Genomic DNA, 20,988 nt, shown 5'->3' with positions numbered 1-20,988 from the left:
GGAGAAATGTAAAACCAAAAATTTTTGCAGTAGTTATTGTAAATGATTTAATGGTGATTCTTAAACAGAAAGGCCTGAAAGTAGAATGCTGAAATATATCTAGCTTCATGCAAAATGATGTTTTCCTTCTGTTGATGTGGAGTTCAATTTCTTTTTGTAGTAAGCCAAAGTGGATCTCTCTCTCCAGTGGATCTTTGTGAACTTTAGGTCCACAATATACAAATGTTTTCTTAATAGAATTGAATGGAGAACTTCAATTGTACAGGTTGTATTTACAAGCCTAATAGGGTTATATATTTTGACATTTTATCTTGTCCTTTCAGGCAACTCCTGATCTGTTAAAAGGCCAGCAAGATCTTGCACAGCAAACAAATGAAGAGACTGCTAAACAGATACTTTACAATTACCTTAAGGAAGGGTTAGTAAACATAGTTAACTTCTGGAGAGGAGACTGTATTTTCTCAGTGTTTACTTCCATTACATTTAAAATGTGAAGTTGTAAAATCAAAGCTATGATTAAATGAAATGCTTGTATCTCAGCTGTGTCCTTGAAGGCATTACAGGATCTCAAAATACCCATGGAATCAGGACTTATACAGGGCATTTTACAGGATTTGGTTAAATGTATTTGAAATTTGTGAATCAGAGTATATTTTGTCTTTTAAATACTTCTAGAGAGTTACACGTCATGTGATGTGGAGAATGAAGAGTTAAAATAATTACCTCATGGGAGTTTAAGCTTGTGAATTTTTTAAACAACAACAAAAAAGTTTTATTTCTTAAGGCTTGACAGAAGCTCTCTATGCATTTAATCCTTTGTCCACCTGTAACTCTCCTACTTGGTATTTTCTAAGGATAGCTTATTGTAAGATGAAGGAAGGATAAATTAATTTTAAAATGTATGGTGCACTTAAATTTCTTTGCATTCCTGATGTAGCAGGTTCTGGGAGTTGTTGAAGTGTTTTTTCATGTTGCAGTAGTCAGGACTTGAAAAACCTAGTACTAATTACTTCTAGTTTCAATATATTTGAATAATATACCTACTAACACCTGTCTTTCCACAGCTATAGTCTCATGGAAGAGATGCAATTAAAGAGTTCAGTGCTGGCGTGTTTTTTTTTGTTTGTGTTTTTTTTTGTTTTTTCTTTGTTTGGTTGTTTTTTGGTTGGTTTTAAACATTTGGAATATAAATTTTTATCAGCCTCTCTTTTGAGGGTTTAATGAAATAGTAGTTAAGAAAATTTCTGCTGTCTTCCTGTTAGATTTATTTTTTTCTGTAGTGGTGATTTTCAATAGTCTGGACACTGAATTTGTTTTGATGGTAATAAAATAGTGCCTTTGATGTTGCTTACTTGTACTGTCTGTATTTTAGAAGTGCTGAAAATGATGATGCAACAAAGAGGAAAGTCAACTTAGTTTTTGAGAAAATTCAGACTTTAAAGTCAAGAGCTGCAGGAAAGACGCAGGTAAACAATTTTTAAAGTTGTTTTGGCTTGTTTCATAGCAATACAGTGTTCAAACAAGGCTTTAAAAATTTGAACCACCTCAGTGACTTCAATTTAGACTGTTCTTGTAGTACTCTGTAGTATAGCTTAATTTTAATAATGCACTGAGATGACGTATGGGAAATCTGTTAACAATTAAAAAATAATGTAGAGGAGCCACAAGAGCTGCATTTTAGGAAAAAGATACAAACAATGTGAATGTCAAAAGGTTGTTAGATTGAGAAAACAGCAAACATAGTTTAAAAAAAAATGGTGGAGCATCTTCTCTTTATGGTGATGTGAATAGATTCCTAAGTGGAGAGAGTATTTTAAATTGTAGTTTAGAAAAGCAGTAATCTATATGATATCGTTTAAAAGCCATATTTCAATAACAGCATTTGACAGTCTGTCTACTGAGAAGTTTGTGTTTCCTGCTACATGCTACACTGCTCATTTAGTTCTAAAGCAAGATGGGGAAGTGCCCAGTTGTTGCAATGATAATAGTCATTAGTCAAAATTAAAATACAAAACATCTTAAGAAATTACCGACAAATGTTTCAAAATCTGTTTTGACATATGAGTATGAATCCCTTTGTTCATTTTGTGTAATTGGTGATATCTCAGTCAAATTTGGCCCAAGTACTCATATATTATATTATTCAAATATATGAATTAAATCATAATATAATTGAATAGAATTTGAATTTTTCTTGGGGTTTGTATATTTTCTGTATTACTGGCAGCATGCCTAGAGCAATAACCAAGAATTTTTATGAAAATATAATCATGATTCCTTTTAAAATATTACCTTGGCTTGACCCATATGAAAAGTCCCTGGTCAGCTCAGACAGTTGATGCTACACTTTATTAGCCTTGTTTGCAGCTTTACTTTAGACTTTGGAAAACAATTGTCAAAGAACATTTTGGCTTTGTGGGAATAAGCATCTCTATTTAATTGTAGGTTTCTGATTCTTCGGCTGAAGTAAAAGCACTGGTGGAACAAAAAGCAGAACTTGAAAGGAAAGTGGAAGAATTAGAGAAAAAACTGGATCTAGAAATGAGGGTATGGCACTTTGTTGTTATGCAACTTTTGACTATTTCTAATACACTTTTCTAAGTGACAGCTGATCAACCAGCTGAGTCTTTTTAACTTCATATTCTTTTTAATCCAGATACATCTGTGCTTTTACAGAATACTCCTTGTTTTAAGTGTAGTTGCTTATAGGATAGTTATGCTATTTAAGAAATCTTAGTATCTGAGTAGGAGTTTGTAGTAGTGAATAAAAATATTGCACACATGCTTGTATAATTTCTCTTGGTGTCTGCAGAGGTAAATGTTAGTCTTTTGGCTGTGATGAGATAGATACTGAATGAAAGACAAACTGTATAACTCATGTAGCTGCTGTTTGTTATTTACAGCATTATTTTTGCAGTGCTGAATTCAAAGTAATTACAGTCATGCTTGGCTTCTTTTGGTTTGTGTTTTGAGCCTGTGAGAAGAATCAATATACTACTGAGGAGACTTCTCACATTTCTAATAAAAATTGGAAAGTAGTGCTTTTTTTTGTCCAAATGGAACCAAGTGATGAGTGGTATCCCCCAGGGGTCAGTATTGGGACCAGTGCTGTTTAACACCTTTGTTGGAGACATGGACAAGTGGGATTGAGTGTATCCTCAGCAAGTTTGCTGATGATACCAAACTGTGGTTGACACCTTAGAGGGAAGGGACACCATCCAGAGGGACCTTGACAGGCTGGAGAGGTGGGGCAGTGCCACCCTCATGAAGATCAACAGGGCCAAGTACAAGGTCCTGCACCTGGGTTAGCACAACCCCAGGCACAAATACAGGCCAGGGGGAGAATGACTGGAGAGCAGTCCTGAGGAGAAGGACTTGGGGGTGGTAGTTGATGAGAAGCTCGACATGAGCCACCAGTGTGTGCTGGAGCCCAGAGAGCCAATTGTGTCCTGGGCTGCATCAAAAGAAGTGTGACCTGCAGGGCCAGGGAGGAGATTCTGCCCCTGCCCTGTCTCTGGTGAGACCCCACCTGGAATACTGTGTCCAGTTCTGGGGCCCTCAGCACAAGAAAGATAGGGACCTGTTGGAGAGGGTCCAGAGAAGAGCCACCAAGATGATCAAAGGCCTGGAGCACCTCTGCTATGAAGACAGGCTGAGAGAGTTGGGGCTGTTCAGCCTAGAGAAGAGAAGGCTCTAGGGAGACCTTATAGCACCTTCCAGTACTTGAAAGGGGCTACAGGAAAGGTGGGGAGGGGCTTTTCATCAGAGGAGATGGTGATACTACAAGGGATAATGGTTTTAAACTGAGAGAGGGGAGTTTAGGTTAGATATTAGGAAGAAATTCTTCACTGTAAGGGTGGTGAGGAACTGGAATGGGTTGCCCAGGGAGGTTGTTGATGCCCCATCCCTGGAGGTGTTCAAGGCCAGGTTGGATGAGGTTTTGTGCAACCTGGCCTAGTGGTAGGGTTCCCTGCTCATGGCAGGGGGATTGGAACTTGATCATCTTCAAGGTCCCTTCCAACCTTAATGATTCTATGATTCTTTGTGTTTAAATAAACATTCCAAGCTTTTAGTATTAGTAAATGAACAGGCACTTCTACAAGTGAAAAATATTAGTGTCTTGAAAACACTTCTTTGATAGAAGAAGCCTTTAACTTATTTAAGTTTAGACTTATCTTGCTTTTGCTGTACAAAATTCAGAATCAGCAGAATTCCAAAGAAGAGAGAGATGCTACACGAGCAAGCTTGAAAGATCTTCAGTTGCAACTTGATGAAAGCATATGTGAAAGAGAAGCCTTAAAAAAGCAGCTGGAAGAAAATGAGAAGGATCTCAGGGAAAACCTGGAGGAGTAAGTTAATTCTATAAAAGTTATTCATTGGAATTTGGACCTTTCCTTAAACATTAAAGACTGAAAGTACCTGTGTCTTCAGAATATGTTATTGGAATCGGGCAGAGTGGCATTTGTTATTGTAGGAAATTTTCTACCATTTAAAAGAGGCATGTTTTCAGAATATCTGGAAAGAAGAGAAAGATTGCTGAGTTCAGTCTTCCTCTTAGTGTGATCTGCTTTTAATATTTCATGGTAATAATATGTAGTTCAAGTCTTTAAAATATGGAAGCACTTGAACATATTTATGAATAATACAATATCAGGTGTAAAATGAAGTAAAACTTTCCACTTAGGTATCTACTTAAAAGAGTTCTTATTTTTACCCCTCTGACATTTCATTTTTTCTGCCTTATTCTATTGCATTCCCTTGTGGGAAACATGGGAATAAATACTTCTTTCTTTTTGGTACTTGAAAGACCAAACTAGTATTTCTACAAAGTAAAAAATCCTGCCTTTTTTTTTCCCCTATGAGGCTTTTTCAAGTCAAGATGGAGCAGGAACAACACCAGACTGAGATCAGAGATCTTCAAGACCAGCTCTCTGAGATGCATGATGAACTGGATCATGCAAAACATATTGATGAAGGGGAGAAAGAGCTTCTGATTGAGGTTAGTTATAAAGTACAGAAAAAGGATGAAAAAAATAAGAATTTCATAAAAAGTAGGAACTAGGATGCATGTAAAAGAAATGCATACCTTAGCTTTTCCTATTCGATGAATTCAAAACAATATACCATTATCAGATGACCTAAGGAAGCATGTTATAATAACTACATTAGGACTAAAAGGAATACAAAGTAGAAATGCCATTGTTTTATGGAACAGGAGAACAAATAGCATAATGGTCGATGGACAGCTGAGTTACACACTGTTACCAGATAGTCAGTTTTAACAATTAGATTGGTTTTTTTCTCTCTTAAACTCCTGTCTTAAATCTCAGGCACTGCGGTTGAAAGTTGTACATAAGTAGGGCAATATCTGGAATGATGGTGATAGTACTGAAAAATGTTATCTATGAAGAAGGGTTTTAATTTGAATTGGAGGAGTGAGGGAAGAGTCAATAATGTAGCTATAAAGGAGATAGGGATAAATTTTTCTATGTTCTGTGGGGATAGAGTAAGAAGTGAGACCCTAAACTGCAGGCATTTAAAGTAAGTGTTGGAAAACATTTTCTATCAATATGCATAATTAAACAGTGAAACCTGACTATGTGAGATGGTAGTAGAATCCCTTTCACTGTAGTCTTTTAAGAACAGCATAGATGGTGTGTGTCAGGAATGGTTCAAATGTACTAATCCTGCTTCAGTACAGGAAAAGTTTACATTCTGTTTGAAAGTGCAGTTATTCACAGCTTGGGAAATGCTGAATTAGGTGATTCTTGAAGCTTTAAATTTTTGATTGTTGCTGTTAATTTAATCTGTGTTTGTATACATGCATATGTGTATTTATTCTTTGAATTCACTGTCAATCCACTTCCTTCCCAGCAATTTGGAGAGAGGAAATGACTTCTAGGGTGAACACGATGGGAATAGGAAGGGTGTAAAGACATGGACTCAGTTGGGAAGCACTTGTTTTGTCTTCAGCACTTGCAGAAGCAACTTTCCTTGTCTTTTCTCCTGGAAAGAATAAAGTATTATCTTTGGTTTCACTTCTCTTGCTGTTTTGGGAAAAAAAGTTTTTTCTTGTTCTTATCTACCTCTTTGCTACAGAAGGTAGAACTGAGGGAGTTACTAAATCCCAACTTTAGTTTGATTCTTTCCTTGTTTACAGATAGCATAATATACACCATCAAAATATTTGCATAGTTCTGCAGCATCAGGTATTAAAAAAATCAGCTATATGTTATACTTTTAATAATCTTAGGGGTTAGTAAATTTTTGGCTTATTATAAAAGCTGCGAAGAATACATCAGTCATACAAAACAAAGTTAGCCTTGGGGAGCTTATGCTTATATGCTTTTCTTCACTGAAACAAACAGAATATCTGTTAGAGCTATTTGTAATACAGTTGTTTTTATTTTGTTCTTTAGGAGCTGATGCAAATGAAGCAGGATCTGCAAGAAGTATTAATAGCAAAAGATCAACAAGAAGAGATTTTGAGGAAAAGAGAGAGAGAGCTTACAGCTTTAAAAGGAGCACTAAAAGAAGAAGTATCTAGTCATGACATGGAGATGGATAAACTTAAAGAGCAACACTGTAAAGAATTGCTCAGTCTACAACAGAGCCTGGAGAAAGCAACAGAGGTGAAATAAATTATTACAGTTAATCTCTGCTGGGAAAAATGCCTCTCATTGATGTCGTATACTAGATGCTTTCAGATACTACTAGATCCTTAGCAAAATAAATAGGTAAAGATTTGGGCCAGGAAATTCTTAGCTGCTGAGAATAAGTTTTATTTCATGCATTTATATAATGTTTTGATTTTTTGTCACAGCTGAGGCTGTGGCTCTTTCTTCAAGCAGTTATTTACTACATTTGCCTTACTTTATTTGAGAGAATAGATGGGAGTACAGTACAGAGGACCATTTGCTTGTCTTAGGTTAAGTAGAACCACTGAAACCTTCAGGGTACCCCAAGAATGCCAGTGTGCTTTGCCAGTGATGCTGTTGAAATAACAGTTTTGGAGCTTCTAACAGTTCTCTGCAGCCTCCTGTCTTTAGCTCCTTGTGTCACCTCTTGTTCCCAGGTTACATTATCCTACCTGTCCCTTCAACTACTTACTACCAGGGTTGTTGTGGTTTCTTGTTGTTGTGTATATTTTGTTCTTTTCAGTTATTGAGCTTATTTTGTTTACTGAATGGTCAAATGAGTGCCAGCACAAGTGAAACAGCAGTGATTGGGTGCCTGGAAGCAGGAGGAAAACAGAATTTAAGGAATTGCCTATTCTAGCATCAGCAAAAAGTCTTTGTGAGGGGGAGAATAGGAATGGCTTTCAGATATGTATGTTTGTTACTGTTTTCCAAAAGATGTCCTTCATGAAGTTACCTTTGCAGAGACAGCAGCTAGGAATTTATTGAAATATTTATTTATTTATTTATTTTTTCATAAGGGGACAGTTCTCATATAATTTTGAGCATTATTTTTACAGTGACAGCTATTTGTGCATTTTCTGTATCCTCTTCTCTCATTTTATTTCTGTCAAATACTTGAGAAAATTTCTACAGGCAAGCTACACTTGACCAGTGTAAGTCAAAATTTTAGGACAAAATTTATGCAATAGGAATGTCCATGCTAATTTGTGTCTTTTATCTACACTTCATTGTCATTAGGCAAAATTGCAGTTATCCTACTGGTCATGGCTGAAACCATGATGAAGAGCTGAACTAAAATTAAGCTTGAAACTTGAAAGATGTTTCCAAGGCTTTATATGCTTTACAAACAACACATACAGAAGATGCTGGATAGATATTATATGACTGAATTCTGATAAAGAGTATTCTCTTTATATAAAGGATTGTTTTTAAATGTGCAGTTTTCTGCAGTGCTTTGAGAAGTTTATATACACTGATCTTTGTATGCAGCCTAGAACTTCTACTTGAGATTGATTTGCTTTGCTTAAGTATGTTGTTTCTCTTTGTTTACATCATTGTGAAGATATTTACTGATCTGAGCTGATTGAACTGAATTAATTTTTTCTTTGAGAGAAAAGTAGAACATTTAAATTACCATTTGTTATTATACAGTAATTGTAGTGACAGCCTAACCTCTGTGAACCATCTTTCAAAGTTACTGCATGGTAATTTACTGTATTTCAATTATGGAACTGTAATTACAACTGACAAGAAATGAAAGAGCAGTCTGTTTGGCATAACAATAACATAGTCTGGGAAATGGCTCTATGACTGGGTTGCTGTGGCTTAGAGATAGTTATAAATAGCATTTATTTACTTGCATGACGTAGTCTATCTAATAGTAAATTTAATAGGATGTTCAAAAGTGAAATTTAATTAATGTTGCTCTAAGCACCAGTTCTGCTTTTTCTTTTTTTTTTTTTTCTTCAAGTGCTTCTATTGTTTTTATTTTAAGTAAAACTTTTATCATGCTTAATTTGAAGATGGGCTTTTTCTTTTTTATAATCTCACTAGTATTAGTACCCTTAATGGTTTTTTGAAGCCCATCATTATCTCTATGCCTGCTGGCTGAGATTTAGTTGTTTGATATATCATCTATCAGGAAAGTATAACCAGTCTCTGCACGGAGTTAGATTAGTGATCTTATACATGATATTGTTACTGGTTTTATAATTAGTCTAGAATACTGAACACTTTGTGAAAATCACGTTTTATATGATTGGTGCTGCTTGACCTGGTAAATTATTTATTTATTTTTTATATTAGTGGAAGCTGGAAAGATTCATATTGGAAGGTACAAGAAATGTACATCAAAGATGAGTACAAAGGGCCATTCTGTTGTGTTTAATGAGGAAAATAGGTGTGTAAATGGGGTAATAGTGGCTTATACAGAAAGTATGGATACTGATGTTCGATAGATCATGGTGTATCAGAGTCTGTATTTACAAGACTGTTCTTATGTTGCTTCTATATCATCCAAATTCATACACTGAATAAAAGTGTGTTTTGTGATATGTATTAAGCCAAAAAGGAAGTATTTGCAGGGAGACAGTATTTTTTGTGCAAGTGTTAAATCAGCAGGATTTTTCAGCTGCTGGAGATCAGCTAGGTTGGCAAGTGATGTACAGTGCATTTATCGTATGTGATTAGAATGCCACATAGCTCTGTTTTGAAGTCATGTTAGAAACATACTCAGGGTTATCTGATAGGAGAGTGGGTTTATGTGTCGTGTGATTCTGTTCTCATGCTCACTGATGTGGTGGTAGGTTGGGGGTTTTTGTTTGTTTAAATAGAGATTTTTATATAAAGCCACAGATATTAATATATTAATTTTCTTTGCTACACTTGATCTTTTAAACTCATTTTTTGTGTTATGTCTTTTGCTTGTGGTCATCCTGAGGTGGCTCTGATTGTTGTAAACTGTATTGCTTGCTTATTAAGTCTGAGACCATATTATTTCCATTTAACAATAGTAAAAGTTGTACTCTTCCATAATATATCTTTGTGAGATAGTAATTGCCCTTACTTCAGCACTGTAAAATATATGTTTGTTTTGAGAAGCAGTCGGCACAAACTGTGTTGTTCAGAAAACCCTGTAATCATCACATTATGAAGAGGCTTATCTAAAAGCCTGATCTTGACTATTTCATTCAGGGTTTATTATATTTCTGACCTTGTCCTCAAAATGATAAAACAGACACTGAGAGTGTAGAAGCTGATTAATTTATCAGCATATTTAAGAATGCAATGAAGCTTGTTGGTCATGTGAGCTTTAACTGACATGTATGTGTTAAAACATGCTATGATTATAGAGAAGAAGGAATTTTACCAGAGCAAGTGGCAGGAACAGCAAATCACTGTGGTCTTCTGCACTTGTTACAAACTAAAGGTGTACTCCTTTAAAATAAGAAAGCAATATACAGTATTGACCATTGTAGATGAGAGGAAACTTTTTTTAGTCATTACTTTTTCCTCATCTGTATGAAGTGATTGTGAATTTAGATGACTCTAGCACAGGGCTTTGAATGAAAGTGAATATTGAATCTTTATCTACCTACCCTGATATATTTCTTTTTCAAAGCTAATAAAAAAATCCCACATAGAAGCAGAAGCTTAAGAAAAACTTGCTTAAGCACTGTAAATGATACTGATACATACTGTATGTGCCTTTCTTGTAGAAATGGCGTAGCATATATAGGTTTAATGTCAAACAAAACATAACTACATTTAGTATACTGAGAACCAATTTAGAAATCATGCTCTACAAACATCAACAGCAGTTACCCAGATTACTCAGGGTAAAGTGAAGACATAACTGATTGTGGAGCATCTCAGAGACACTTTGGTACATGAAGTGATAGACAGATTTAATATATATACCTGTAAAATATATATGGAAAAAACAATAGGATCCCAACTAACTTCTGCCACTCTAAGATGAAATAATGGTTAAAATAAACAGCTCTGTAAAAACATCATCTTGATAAAAGAAACAAATTATGTGGTAGGAATTATGTGGGCATAGGAGCACCATTATGCCCTTGTATACATACCTCCATAAAAGGGAAGTTGGACTAGATGACCTTTAAAAGTCCCTTCCAACCCAAACTATTCTATGATTCTGTCTTAATCTGCATCCTGAATACTGTGTCTGAGGCTAGTCCATTCACCTCAAACAAGGTACACAACAATTGGAAAAGATTTGGAGAAGATGAACCAAGATTTCAAATGCCACTGATAATTTTTTTTTCTTTCCTCTGTTTGCCTGAGGAAGCTTTTGCGAGGTTGAAATAACACTTTGTTGCTGTTGTTGCAAGTGTAGAAGCCGGTTTGTAACTGATCTAAACTGTATTCAGAGTAAAAGAATAGTGTAGTGAATGGTCCAAGTCAGTGTTTCCTATTTCATTACCTGCTCCCCCCCCTTTCCCTCCCATTTTTTTCATTTTTCATTACCAGCCCTCTAAAAGCCTGGTAGGATTTTGATTGATTTTCAGGGTGGTTCTACAAACACAGATGGAGTGGGGGGAAAGTGAGAGAGAGTACACTGACAGAAGTGTGATGGTAGAAGAAAGGCTGCAGACACTTCTTAAATACATATTGTTATTAGAAACATATTCTAGAACTGTATATGGAAAATCTGGGAGGCATATTTGATATGTTTTGCTGTAAGTGTCTGTTCTGTGGAAAAGAAGTTGTTTGGTAATAGCATCATGTGTGTTTTTAGGCACCCATTTAATGAAGTACCAAACAAATTACAGAATATTAGTTGTGTCATCAATAAGAAAAATAACCATGCCTCTAAAGTGCACTGAAGGTGTAACTTGGTGACTTTGTCTTTGGTGCTAAAAGAAACTTTAAATTCTAGCTCCTCTGCTCTTTCACTTCCTTGCAATTTACTCCTCCATTTATTTAGTGGGGACATATGTTTGGATGCAGACAGTACCGGAAAACTACAACTGAGTGTTCTTTATACTGGTTGTGGTGTCAAGAAAACCTCTGAGCAAAACTGTCCCACAAAGTTCTAAACAAGACCCCCCCCAAAAGTAAAACTGTTTATCTGTAGTAATCACTTTGCCATTGTGAACCTTATTCAGCCAAGACTATTTCAATGAGTCTGGGTTGGTAAGGGGTTTGTTTGTGGGGTTTGTTTGTTTGTTTGTTTTTGTTACTGAAAGTTGTTGAGAGCCTGTGTAGTCAGATATGTCTTTATTACCTTCAGGAGGATCTCTGGTCCTTATCAGCAGATGACAGTGTATGTATGTTCCAGTGGTTTGTCCTGTTAAAGTGTATGTTTGTTTGTGTATGTGTGTGAAATGTTTGACTGTGTAAGTCAGTTCAGTAGGGTTCAATGTGAACACAGGACTAGTTAATATTTTACTGTAGTCTTTGCAACAACTTCTGACCTTGAAAAAGTTGTTAGTATAAGCCAGTCTGAGTATGTCAGGTTACATAGCTGGGAGGATAATACGACATAGATTATAGCTACTGGTTGAGAGGTTAATACTTCCCTGGCTCTGGATTTTAACTGTGTAAATGTTAGTTCATGCCTATATTGGGAAACTTTGTTTAATACACTCTCTGGAAAAAAAAAAAAGAAAAAAAAGAAAAAAAAAAGAAAAAAAAAAAAAGATGCATTCTTAATTTTAAAATGTAGGTGTTTAAATCTGTCATTACATCTCAAAAGTGAAAACCTGAATAGTTTTGGAAATAACATTAAGGATATTGTGCCATCAGTGACAATGGCCTTGCAAGGAATCAAGTCTTGTCTGTTAAACTGTCACAAGTGAGTAATTTTTAACCAGTTATAGAATGGCTCCAGCTCAAATAGAAGGAAAGACAGTCTGACTTGCTTGTAAATTTGTGCACTTGCTTACTGAATAACCTCTGGAAGTACAGCTGAGTATTCAAGTTGGTTGCAGCATACCTCACTAAGAGATAAAAATATACTGATCCTTTTTAGTAGGTAACTGATAACAGTTAACTTCTAAAGGCATAGCCATGTGTTAAAGTAGGCTAAGCCTCACTTGGACATGGGAAGAATTAATATAAGTCAGAAAAGCAGTAAGTAAAGCTCTTTAGCCATTTAGTCTCTTCCACAAGCTTGGGTTTTTTTTGGTGGGGTGATAACACCCTGTTTTGTTTTGAAGTTTTCACATTCCTCTCATAGAGGTGTGAGATTTTATTATCCATACTATACAATGCTACCATGTTATTAATCCCAGGGCTTCCAGCTGCTTTAGGAAACAGTGTCTGAGGTTAGAAAAATTGCCTAAAGGTGCACAGTGAGGAAAAAATACCGGAACTACAAACAGAGCTACAAACAGAAATAAAGACCTGTTATTTACATTCATGAGCTTTAAAACTACATGACAGTACTTGAATAATACTGATTTCAGAAGCTCTCTTTACTGACTAGCTAATAAGGATAACAATTAAAGAGCTAATAAGGATAACAATTAAAGGGCTGTCCCTGTGTTGAGACTCACAATACTTGTCTTTTTTCTTGGGGTGTAGGTTGGTTTTGGTTTTTTCTTTCTTTTGAAATCACCTACATACTATGTAGGGAAATAATTGTCTAGTTGTTTTATTGAAACTTAATTTGCTTATATACAAAAATGAGACGAAAAGACAATAGGGATTTGATAACTCTGTCACTGCTAACTCCTCAGGATCATCTGAGAGAGCTGATTAGATCTGAATCCCTGAAGCCACATGAAGCTTTTTATTTGTAGTTCAAGAAATTTAACAATTCATCCAGCATCAGCCTAAAAGTTGACCCTTGAGACTTAAAAGATGGTTTCAACAGACAGTATCTTTCTTGATACCTTAAGCACTTCACACCAGAAACAGAATGAAAGCCACACCATTCCCTCTTTTTCAGAAGGTTTTGGAAGATTTTGTCCTTTACTTTGATTCTACAAGTGTGAATATGGAAAAGAATATTTGAGTGATTGAATTTGAGATTTAAGAATCTTCTATTTGTGCTCTAGCTCATTTTGAATGGAGATTTATTCTTTAGATTTGTACTTCAATTCAGAACAAACAGTTAATTGGTTGAATTCAGTTTTACTCTGTTGAGTGTGATTTTTAAAGGAAATTTAAAGGGTTTTAGAAAAAAATAGCTGAGTTGTGCCAGTAAATGTTGAATCTAGCCAAAATTTAACAATTCTAATAAGCTGTGAATGAGATACTTAGCTTCCCCTCACTTTAGCTCTTCCTGTATTTTGTAAAAGGACTCTAAAGGTTCCATATTGTGCGGTCAGTGCCACAGGGGAATTTCACCAGCTGAAACATTTAAGTCAGCCAAAACAGTTTTTTAATTATCAGTTACACAACCACTCTCATGTCTTTGCCAGTGTTGAGGGTGTGGTAAAAAAAGGTGTGGAGCCACACAACATTTTCTGCATTCCTATCCAAGAAGTTTTTTGTTGTATTCAAGTTGAAATAGAGTGTTTCCTTTCCATCTTGAGGACCTTGTTTGTATGTTCTGTCCAGTTTCTTTGGGTTTACACAATAATGGTTGGTGGGAAGGATTTTGATGCCTTTTGTACTAATTGCACCTCATCTCTGATTTTTTTAAAAATCTGTTCACTGCTTGCACTGAAGTTGACTCTACAGTGGTATATAAACATATTTGCCTTACTGAGATTTCTGCAACAAGGGAGTTGGAACAGTATTTAGTGCTTTATTTAGACTTGGCCTTGACTAATTTTACTGTGGTTTAGAATATTTATGGGCACATTTACAACTATATACAAGGACACAAACCCAAACTTTATTAGATTCATTTCTTGTTAGGCAAAACACTTCAAAGGAGCAGGATGAGGAGTGAGGGAACTGAATTTCACTGCTGAAATTCCCTTGTGGAGAGTAACTTCCTTAGGCCCAAAGCTGAAAACTAATGCCACATGCGTGTGAACTCCAGTGGCTTTGCCTAGGTGGGCTCAGAGGAGCAGACCTATGGTAGGTAAAGATTTATCAATCAGGTGTACATACCAAATCAAATAGTACACACATATTGTGCATGCATTCACTCACTTTCTTCTCATCCATCTGTTCTGAGTTAAAATTAGCTTTGTACTCACACACAATGTTAGAGAGTATTTCAGTTATCAATGGTTTCCAGATTTGGGTCTGTTTGTTTACTCAGTACATACTATTAAAAACTTCATATGAAGAAATAATTATATTGATTATTTCATAAACTTTAATTTGCTTTCTCAGCTTAGCTGCAAACTCATGAGTAATGTTGTTCCCCATATTAAGTATAGGAAGGTAAGAGGTGGAGAGATTGCTGTTGAAAGGATCCGTTAGTTGTGCATGTTCAGATTGTGGTGCCTAGGTTAACATCATGTTAACCGTTACATAGTCCTTGATATATTATGGGTATAATTTTTACTGGCTTCAGTTGTAGCTGTGCACTCAAGACTGGAAAACAAACCCTAATGTCTCAAATCAAGCACCAAGGAAATTAAGGGGCATGCAGTCATTGATCCCCTCTGGAAATTTTGGCTGAGTGGCTTGCCTCGGGAGTTCTTTGGTAAAGACAAGAATAGACTCCATGTTCTCTAGGGCTGTATTTGGGTACCTTAGCTGTGAAAATATCCTTTCTCTTACTGCCTCACTCATTTCTGCAGCACTCCTTTATTTCTGCAGAAACAGCCTCTTTTACTGTAAACTCTTGACTTATTCTCAAGCTGATTGATTAATCATTTAAGCTTCAGAATTAAAATGAATGCGAGCTATTAAAAAAATTCAGTGGTTATTGACAGCCATAGATTATATTCCTCAATGTATGATCTTTATTTGTGGTCAGAACCTGATTTTTGCAGTGGGCCTTTCTTCTAGGTTTGGATAACTTTGTTTGTTTGTTTGTTTGTAGTGGTTTGAGTCCACTGTTGGGCTAGTAAGTAAAGCTACTGCATGTGCAGTATGGTCCAATAACAATGTCAGAATGGGGACGCTTATCTTCAAGCAGTCACAGAGGATTTTTGTATTGTGGAACCTTATCATTGCAGCTGTGTTGTCTTTCTTCTAGACAGGTTTCTTTTTTCCACTTTTATAGAAATCTGCAACCCATTTCCACCTTCTTTTACCCAATGTCTGTAGCTTAAGTCTGCTGATAAGGTTTGTTCCATCCTAAGTAATGAGTTTAAGCATGATAAGATTTGAGAAAGCACAGTAAAATATTTAATGTGTTTAAATAGAATAAATGAGAAGAATGTACGAGTGTGTTTAAGAAGTCAGCAAGGATGTGGGTACTAAGAGGAAGGTATTTTTCCTTCAGAGATTGGAGAGATGGAAATCTGAATGTGAAACAGGCTTAATGTAGGGAATAGAAGGCATCAAATGCCCTGGGAGACAGAGTGAGGACAGGCAGATTGGAAGGAAAGACAAAGCAAATGCCAGCAAAAAAGCATGCATAACAAGGAAAATGCTATCGGGTTTTTTACCTTGTATAAATACAATTCCTTTATATCATATAATAAAACTGGGGTTACTAAAACATACTGCCACAACTAGCAAGTGGGAGTAAAAAGAAAATAAGCATGTTTTATATATCATAGAGAAGAAACTGTAATCTAGGAATTGAAGTGTGTTAATTTCAAGATCCAAAGAGCCCACTTCAATGCTTGATACAATTTCCCCCACCTTGTTTTTTCTTTTTTTTCGAGAATTGGGTGTTGTTTCGTTTGGGTTTTTTGGTATGGCAAATATATCTGAATACACAGTATTTCATTCCAGTTTTTGTATTTAAGTATCTTGTTTAACCAGTTGTGTCTGTTATGGGCTCTGTATGTATTTATGTACATAATCACATTTCAACTCTATGAAGAAGCTGATCCACAATTCTGTGAACTAAAGATCATGTTATATTAAAACATGTTTGTTAATGTTTCATATTCAACTTAAGTAATTACTTTGTGAACTTTACACAGTTCTGTTACCATGGGTTAAATTTATATAAATGTACTTAAAATGATTGCCAGAACTTTACCAACATTCCCAAATATTCAGTGTAGCAACATAAAGGATTCATGAATGGGTACCTACAGGAGTCATTAGTTCATGTAGTGTCATTAAAACTGAAGAACCTTTTGTCAACTCACACTTTTTTATGAACAGCACCATTACAAAATAAGTAATCTGTGGACTAAAGGATATGGATCCACAGCACAATCTCTACATTTGAGTTCTCCCTGTCTGGCTTTTTTCCTCATTTGTACTTACTAGCCTATTAGCGTTCAGTTATCCTTCTGCTTTCATCCTTATCACTCTAAGGATAATTCATTGCTTTTGCAAACAGCTTTCAACTCCCTTTTTGAATGTGTGAGCTAGTAATGGAATTTTAAATTAATATCTGTGCCTTCTTGCTCATGTAGACAAACCCAGAAAGAACAGGACTACCACTGACTGATGGCAAATACCATCTGTTGTACAGTTTAAAACTGCTTGTGCTGTTGCCACTTTCAGTTTTAGCCTGTGAAGTGCAATGATTTGCATTCAGAATTTACCAGTGTACATAGTAATTTCTCTAATTTCAGTGCAGTGTTTTTCACATATTCTACTGGCATGTTTGATTAGGGAATTTTATGCAGAATGTAGTGGGCCATCACTAACATTAGACAGAGTGGTAAATTAAATGTATGGTCTCTGCATGAGTAATACTGTCTTCTAGTTGCTTGGGGCTGGTTGAGTACACTGCCAGTAATAGGGTTCCATAGTCAAAGAGCTCAACAATCTGTTTCTGCTTCAGCAGTGTCCATGTATGGTTTGATAGCTGCCTGAACCATATGTAAATTTGCTATATGGGTAGGATTATCTCTCCACCAGGTTCTTCCCTAATGATGCTGCTAAAAGGTCTGTCAGAAATACACTTCAGTTCTTGTTTCCTTTGCACATCCTTTGTAATGATAGCGAGATTCTTTTCTATCATGTTTGTTCAGTCTTCCCAAAAGAAGACCTGGAGGGGAAGTAGAAGGTGATGTGGGGTGCTGTGTAAGACTTAACAGTGGAGAAGGAAAGAGGCACAGGGTTTTTTGGTACCCTAACTTTCTGTGGCAATATGTTTCAGGATATGGCATGTAGTGCCAAAAGCAATTATTGTAATTTGGAAGCTTCATTTATGCCAGTGAAGGGCTTTACGTGCAACTCTCATTACACTGGGGATAAATTAATATAGACTTTTTTGCTATCTAAACCCAGCTGTATAATTTGGCTCTTTCGGAGAAGTGGTATTATGTGTGCATTTTCTACTCAGCGAACATCTAAATAGTATTTATGAAGTTGGACTTTGTTTAAATTCCACTATAAAATTTAAGACACTCGTATATTGTTTTTTCCTGATATCATCCTGAATGGTATCTTGAAGGTGATCTTTCATGCCTTATGCACATAGTACAATCGTGTAAGATAAACTGATAGGATAGATACTCCTGTGTTTCTTTTCAGTCTTATCTGAAACAAGTTGAAAGTGTTGAAACAATAGTGTTCAGTGAAATGTGCATTGTGAAGAAAATTTATCCTACTCTCCACAGAAGATATGTAGGAAAAATGCCCATGCTCCAACTACATTGCAGTAAAGCTCCCTGTGTATATTATAAAGCTCCCTGTATATATTAAGAGAGTTTTCATACCATCATGAGAAAGAGTGTGAGTGTATGCATTTATTGTTGGGTTTTTTTTTCAACCATACCCCTTCCAGGTGAAAGAAGGCAATTTTGTTAGAGAATTTGTTTGGGAATAGTTAATTCATATGAAGGTGTAATGATGCCAAGACTCATGGACATGTGCTGCTTAAATATTGCTCACTCAGGCAGCTGGAACTGCAGATTTTGCTTATGTACCAAATTTATTTCCAAGATTTTAGATTAGGTTAGTAACGATAGTACTTGCAACTTGCACTTTATACTTCCTTACCTTTTTTATATATATATATATATATATATATATATATATATATATATATATTAGCCTAGGATCTTGCTAACTTACTGAAGTACATAGTGAAAAAGCAGACAGAATACCAGTTTATTTCAATTTTAGTGGCTGGAACAGGATCCTAAGATACATACAGCAAAAGGCAGGCTGGAACAGATCTCTAGATATGACAGCATCAGTGTAGGTTGAACTTCATTTTGAACTTGTTTAGTTAAATAAAAATGTATATATGTTTTCATGTATATATTTATGTATGTGGATCTGGGGTTTTTGTTTGGTTTTGGTTTTTTTTGCTTTTGTGTGTGTCTGCATGTACTTGTAATTAAATTATGCTTTCTTCCTGTGTTGGGAAAGTAGAGCAAACCATGGTAGATGAAGTGGTGGAATCTTCAGGTACAGTGTGGGTCTGCTGCAGCCCTTGTACTGTGCAGCCCCGGGTAGGCGGTTGGATGAAAAAGAACAGACAAATCAACATTCCTTTCCCTGAGCTCCCCAGCATGCATCAGCTGCTTTCACTCTGCTCCAGAAAGGGGAAATGAGACAAAAAGGAGCTGCTGGTGGAGTGATTGCTAATTAGTAAAACTTTGCTTTATGCAAAAAGCAAAAATTAAAAGGAATATATAAACGCTGTTGAGATGTCTGTGTATGAGAATTTAAAGCATCAGCAGAGATTTATTTCAGAGGTTTTAAGGAGTCATGTATTTAGAAGAACAAGTTTTTTCAGTATTTTCAAGAGACCAGAACTTGTCTGCCTGCTTATGCTGCCAGTTTTTGTATAATAAGTTCATTGACCCTGTAGACAGTCTGAGAGTTTTCCGAGTTACTGCTTTATCAAACTAATTTGCATGATTTTAAAGCTGTTGCTTGCTAAAAAACAATCTAGTGAGGGTGCACTTTGTAAACACCCTTTATATAACTTTGCTTATTCCTTTTGGGAATAGGGAGGGGAAAACTGGGAGCTACAATCAAAAGTAGCATAACTGAAAAGTGATTTTAATGCTTTCATAAAATATTTTACAAAATAGTGACTTACCAAACTATTCTGTAGGTTTTCTTTTGTTTTCACTCAGTTAAATACAATTTCACATGCAAAAATGTTATGCCTCAGTAATTAATGTGTAAATTACCTGTTGTCACCAGATAATGTAGAGGTCAAAGGTATAAATGGATTCAAAAAGGATTAGAGAAATTAAGGGATGATACATTCATGGAGGAAGAACAGTGAGAGCTGGAAGTGTGTAAAGGGGAAAGGCTTGCCCTGTAGTTGTTCTTCCTCTTTTGCCCATAAATACCAGCTGTGATTACTGGAGAGAATAGTGGACTAGATTGACTCATGGGCTTTTATTTGTTTGTTTATTTTATTCTGGGGTCAGAGGGAGGCTGACGGTTGGATGCGATGATCTTAAAGGCCTTTTCCAACCATGACAATTCTGTGATTCTTTGACTCTCATGTCTGCTCTCTTGGTTTTAGTGTTGTTTAAGGTCTTAGTGTAGAAGGCAGTGGGCCTGTACATGAGAATCAGCTAGTTATGCAGAGTATTACTTTGTATCAGACCTTGAATGCACAAGAGCAAGAACCACAAACTATCTCAGATTCTTTTATGTTCTTTGGAGGGGATTCTGACTGAAAAGTCAATGGAAGAGCTTCCAAGTCTTGACTCCACAGAACTAAATGTTTACCAGTATATACCTTGTTATTCTGTTACAGTATAACAGAATAACATAGTTACAAAGTTATAACAATATAGGCACATACACTTCCACTCAAGGTTTCCATAATAAATGATAGTGTTTTCAAGAGGGTAATGGTGAGACAGAGGTGATGATTAGCTCTGAAAAGTTACATGCTGCAGCCAATTGCCCTGCCAAAAAAACAAAAATCTACCATCATGTGATTAATTGTGATGCGTAGCTTTATTATAATTTATCTTTGTGCTCTCTGCTGGTTTGAGTTCCTGAAAAAAATACTAGTATCTTTCTGAATACAAGTTGGAACTCAATAGCTACTACTTCCATCCTCAGGCAGTAACTGAAAATGAAGCAGAATTTCTACTGAATAAGTACGGTCCTGAGTGTGGGCTGTAAGTTATGTGGGTAGAGTTGCACCAATATCACGGTAAGGGTCTTACAGTCTCTATTGCTTGTCCATGCCTGCTCACCATCTGCTCTTCTGTGCTGGCACAGCATTTCAACCATGTTTTGAAATGGATTGGGGCTTTTTTACAGGAACACCTTTCCCTTGTGTGTCATCGTCATCTACCCCTTTTTAGTGTTGAGATGTCTTTGTATCTGTTTCTGTGTGTATATATTAGAGTTGATCCTGTTTGCTAAGCTGATTCACTCTGCAACCCCACAAATAGTTGCATGGATGCAGTTAGTGCATGTTGTTAGTTAGAACAAGCAGTGGGATGAGTCTGGCTAAGTTTTGTGTTGCTGTGGAAGACACTCTTTGTTGGTCTGTTCTTCCTTAAAGGTCCGTATGGCTTTTGATGTCTGTTAAGTTTTTTAGATGAATTGGAGGTACTTAACAATGGGATTTGGTAATGAAAATATTTTAGGGCAATAAGAAGGAAGATGCTACAGTGAA

General features: G+C 36.0%; 1 protein-coding gene across 6 annotated transcripts in view; it reads left to right on the top strand.

Annotated features, from left to right (window-relative positions):
- CGNL1 (cingulin like 1) overlaps positions 1-20,988 on the top strand; it is a 59,972-nt gene that overhangs the window by 17,814 nt on the left and 21,170 nt on the right. For all 6 annotated transcript variants that reach the window (XM_051628994.1, XM_051628991.1, XM_051628988.1 and 3 more), the window contains exons 3-8: positions 324-418; positions 1,373-1,466; positions 2,446-2,547; positions 4,201-4,349; positions 4,864-4,999; positions 6,420-6,632. In XM_051628994.1, coding sequence (XP_051484954.1) covers positions 324-418; positions 1,373-1,466; positions 2,446-2,547; positions 4,201-4,349; positions 4,864-4,999; positions 6,420-6,632 — 789 coding nt within the window. The remainder of the gene's footprint in view (positions 1-323; positions 419-1,372; positions 1,467-2,445; positions 2,548-4,200; positions 4,350-4,863; positions 5,000-6,419; positions 6,633-20,988) is intronic.

The sequence above is a fragment of the Apus apus genome, chromosome 10 (assembly GCF_020740795.1).
Source record: "Apus apus isolate bApuApu2 chromosome 10, bApuApu2.pri.cur, whole genome shotgun sequence".
NCBI lineage: Eukaryota > Metazoa > Chordata > Aves > Apodiformes > Apodidae > Apus > Apus apus.
This window is presented reverse-complemented; position numbering and strand designations above follow the sequence as displayed.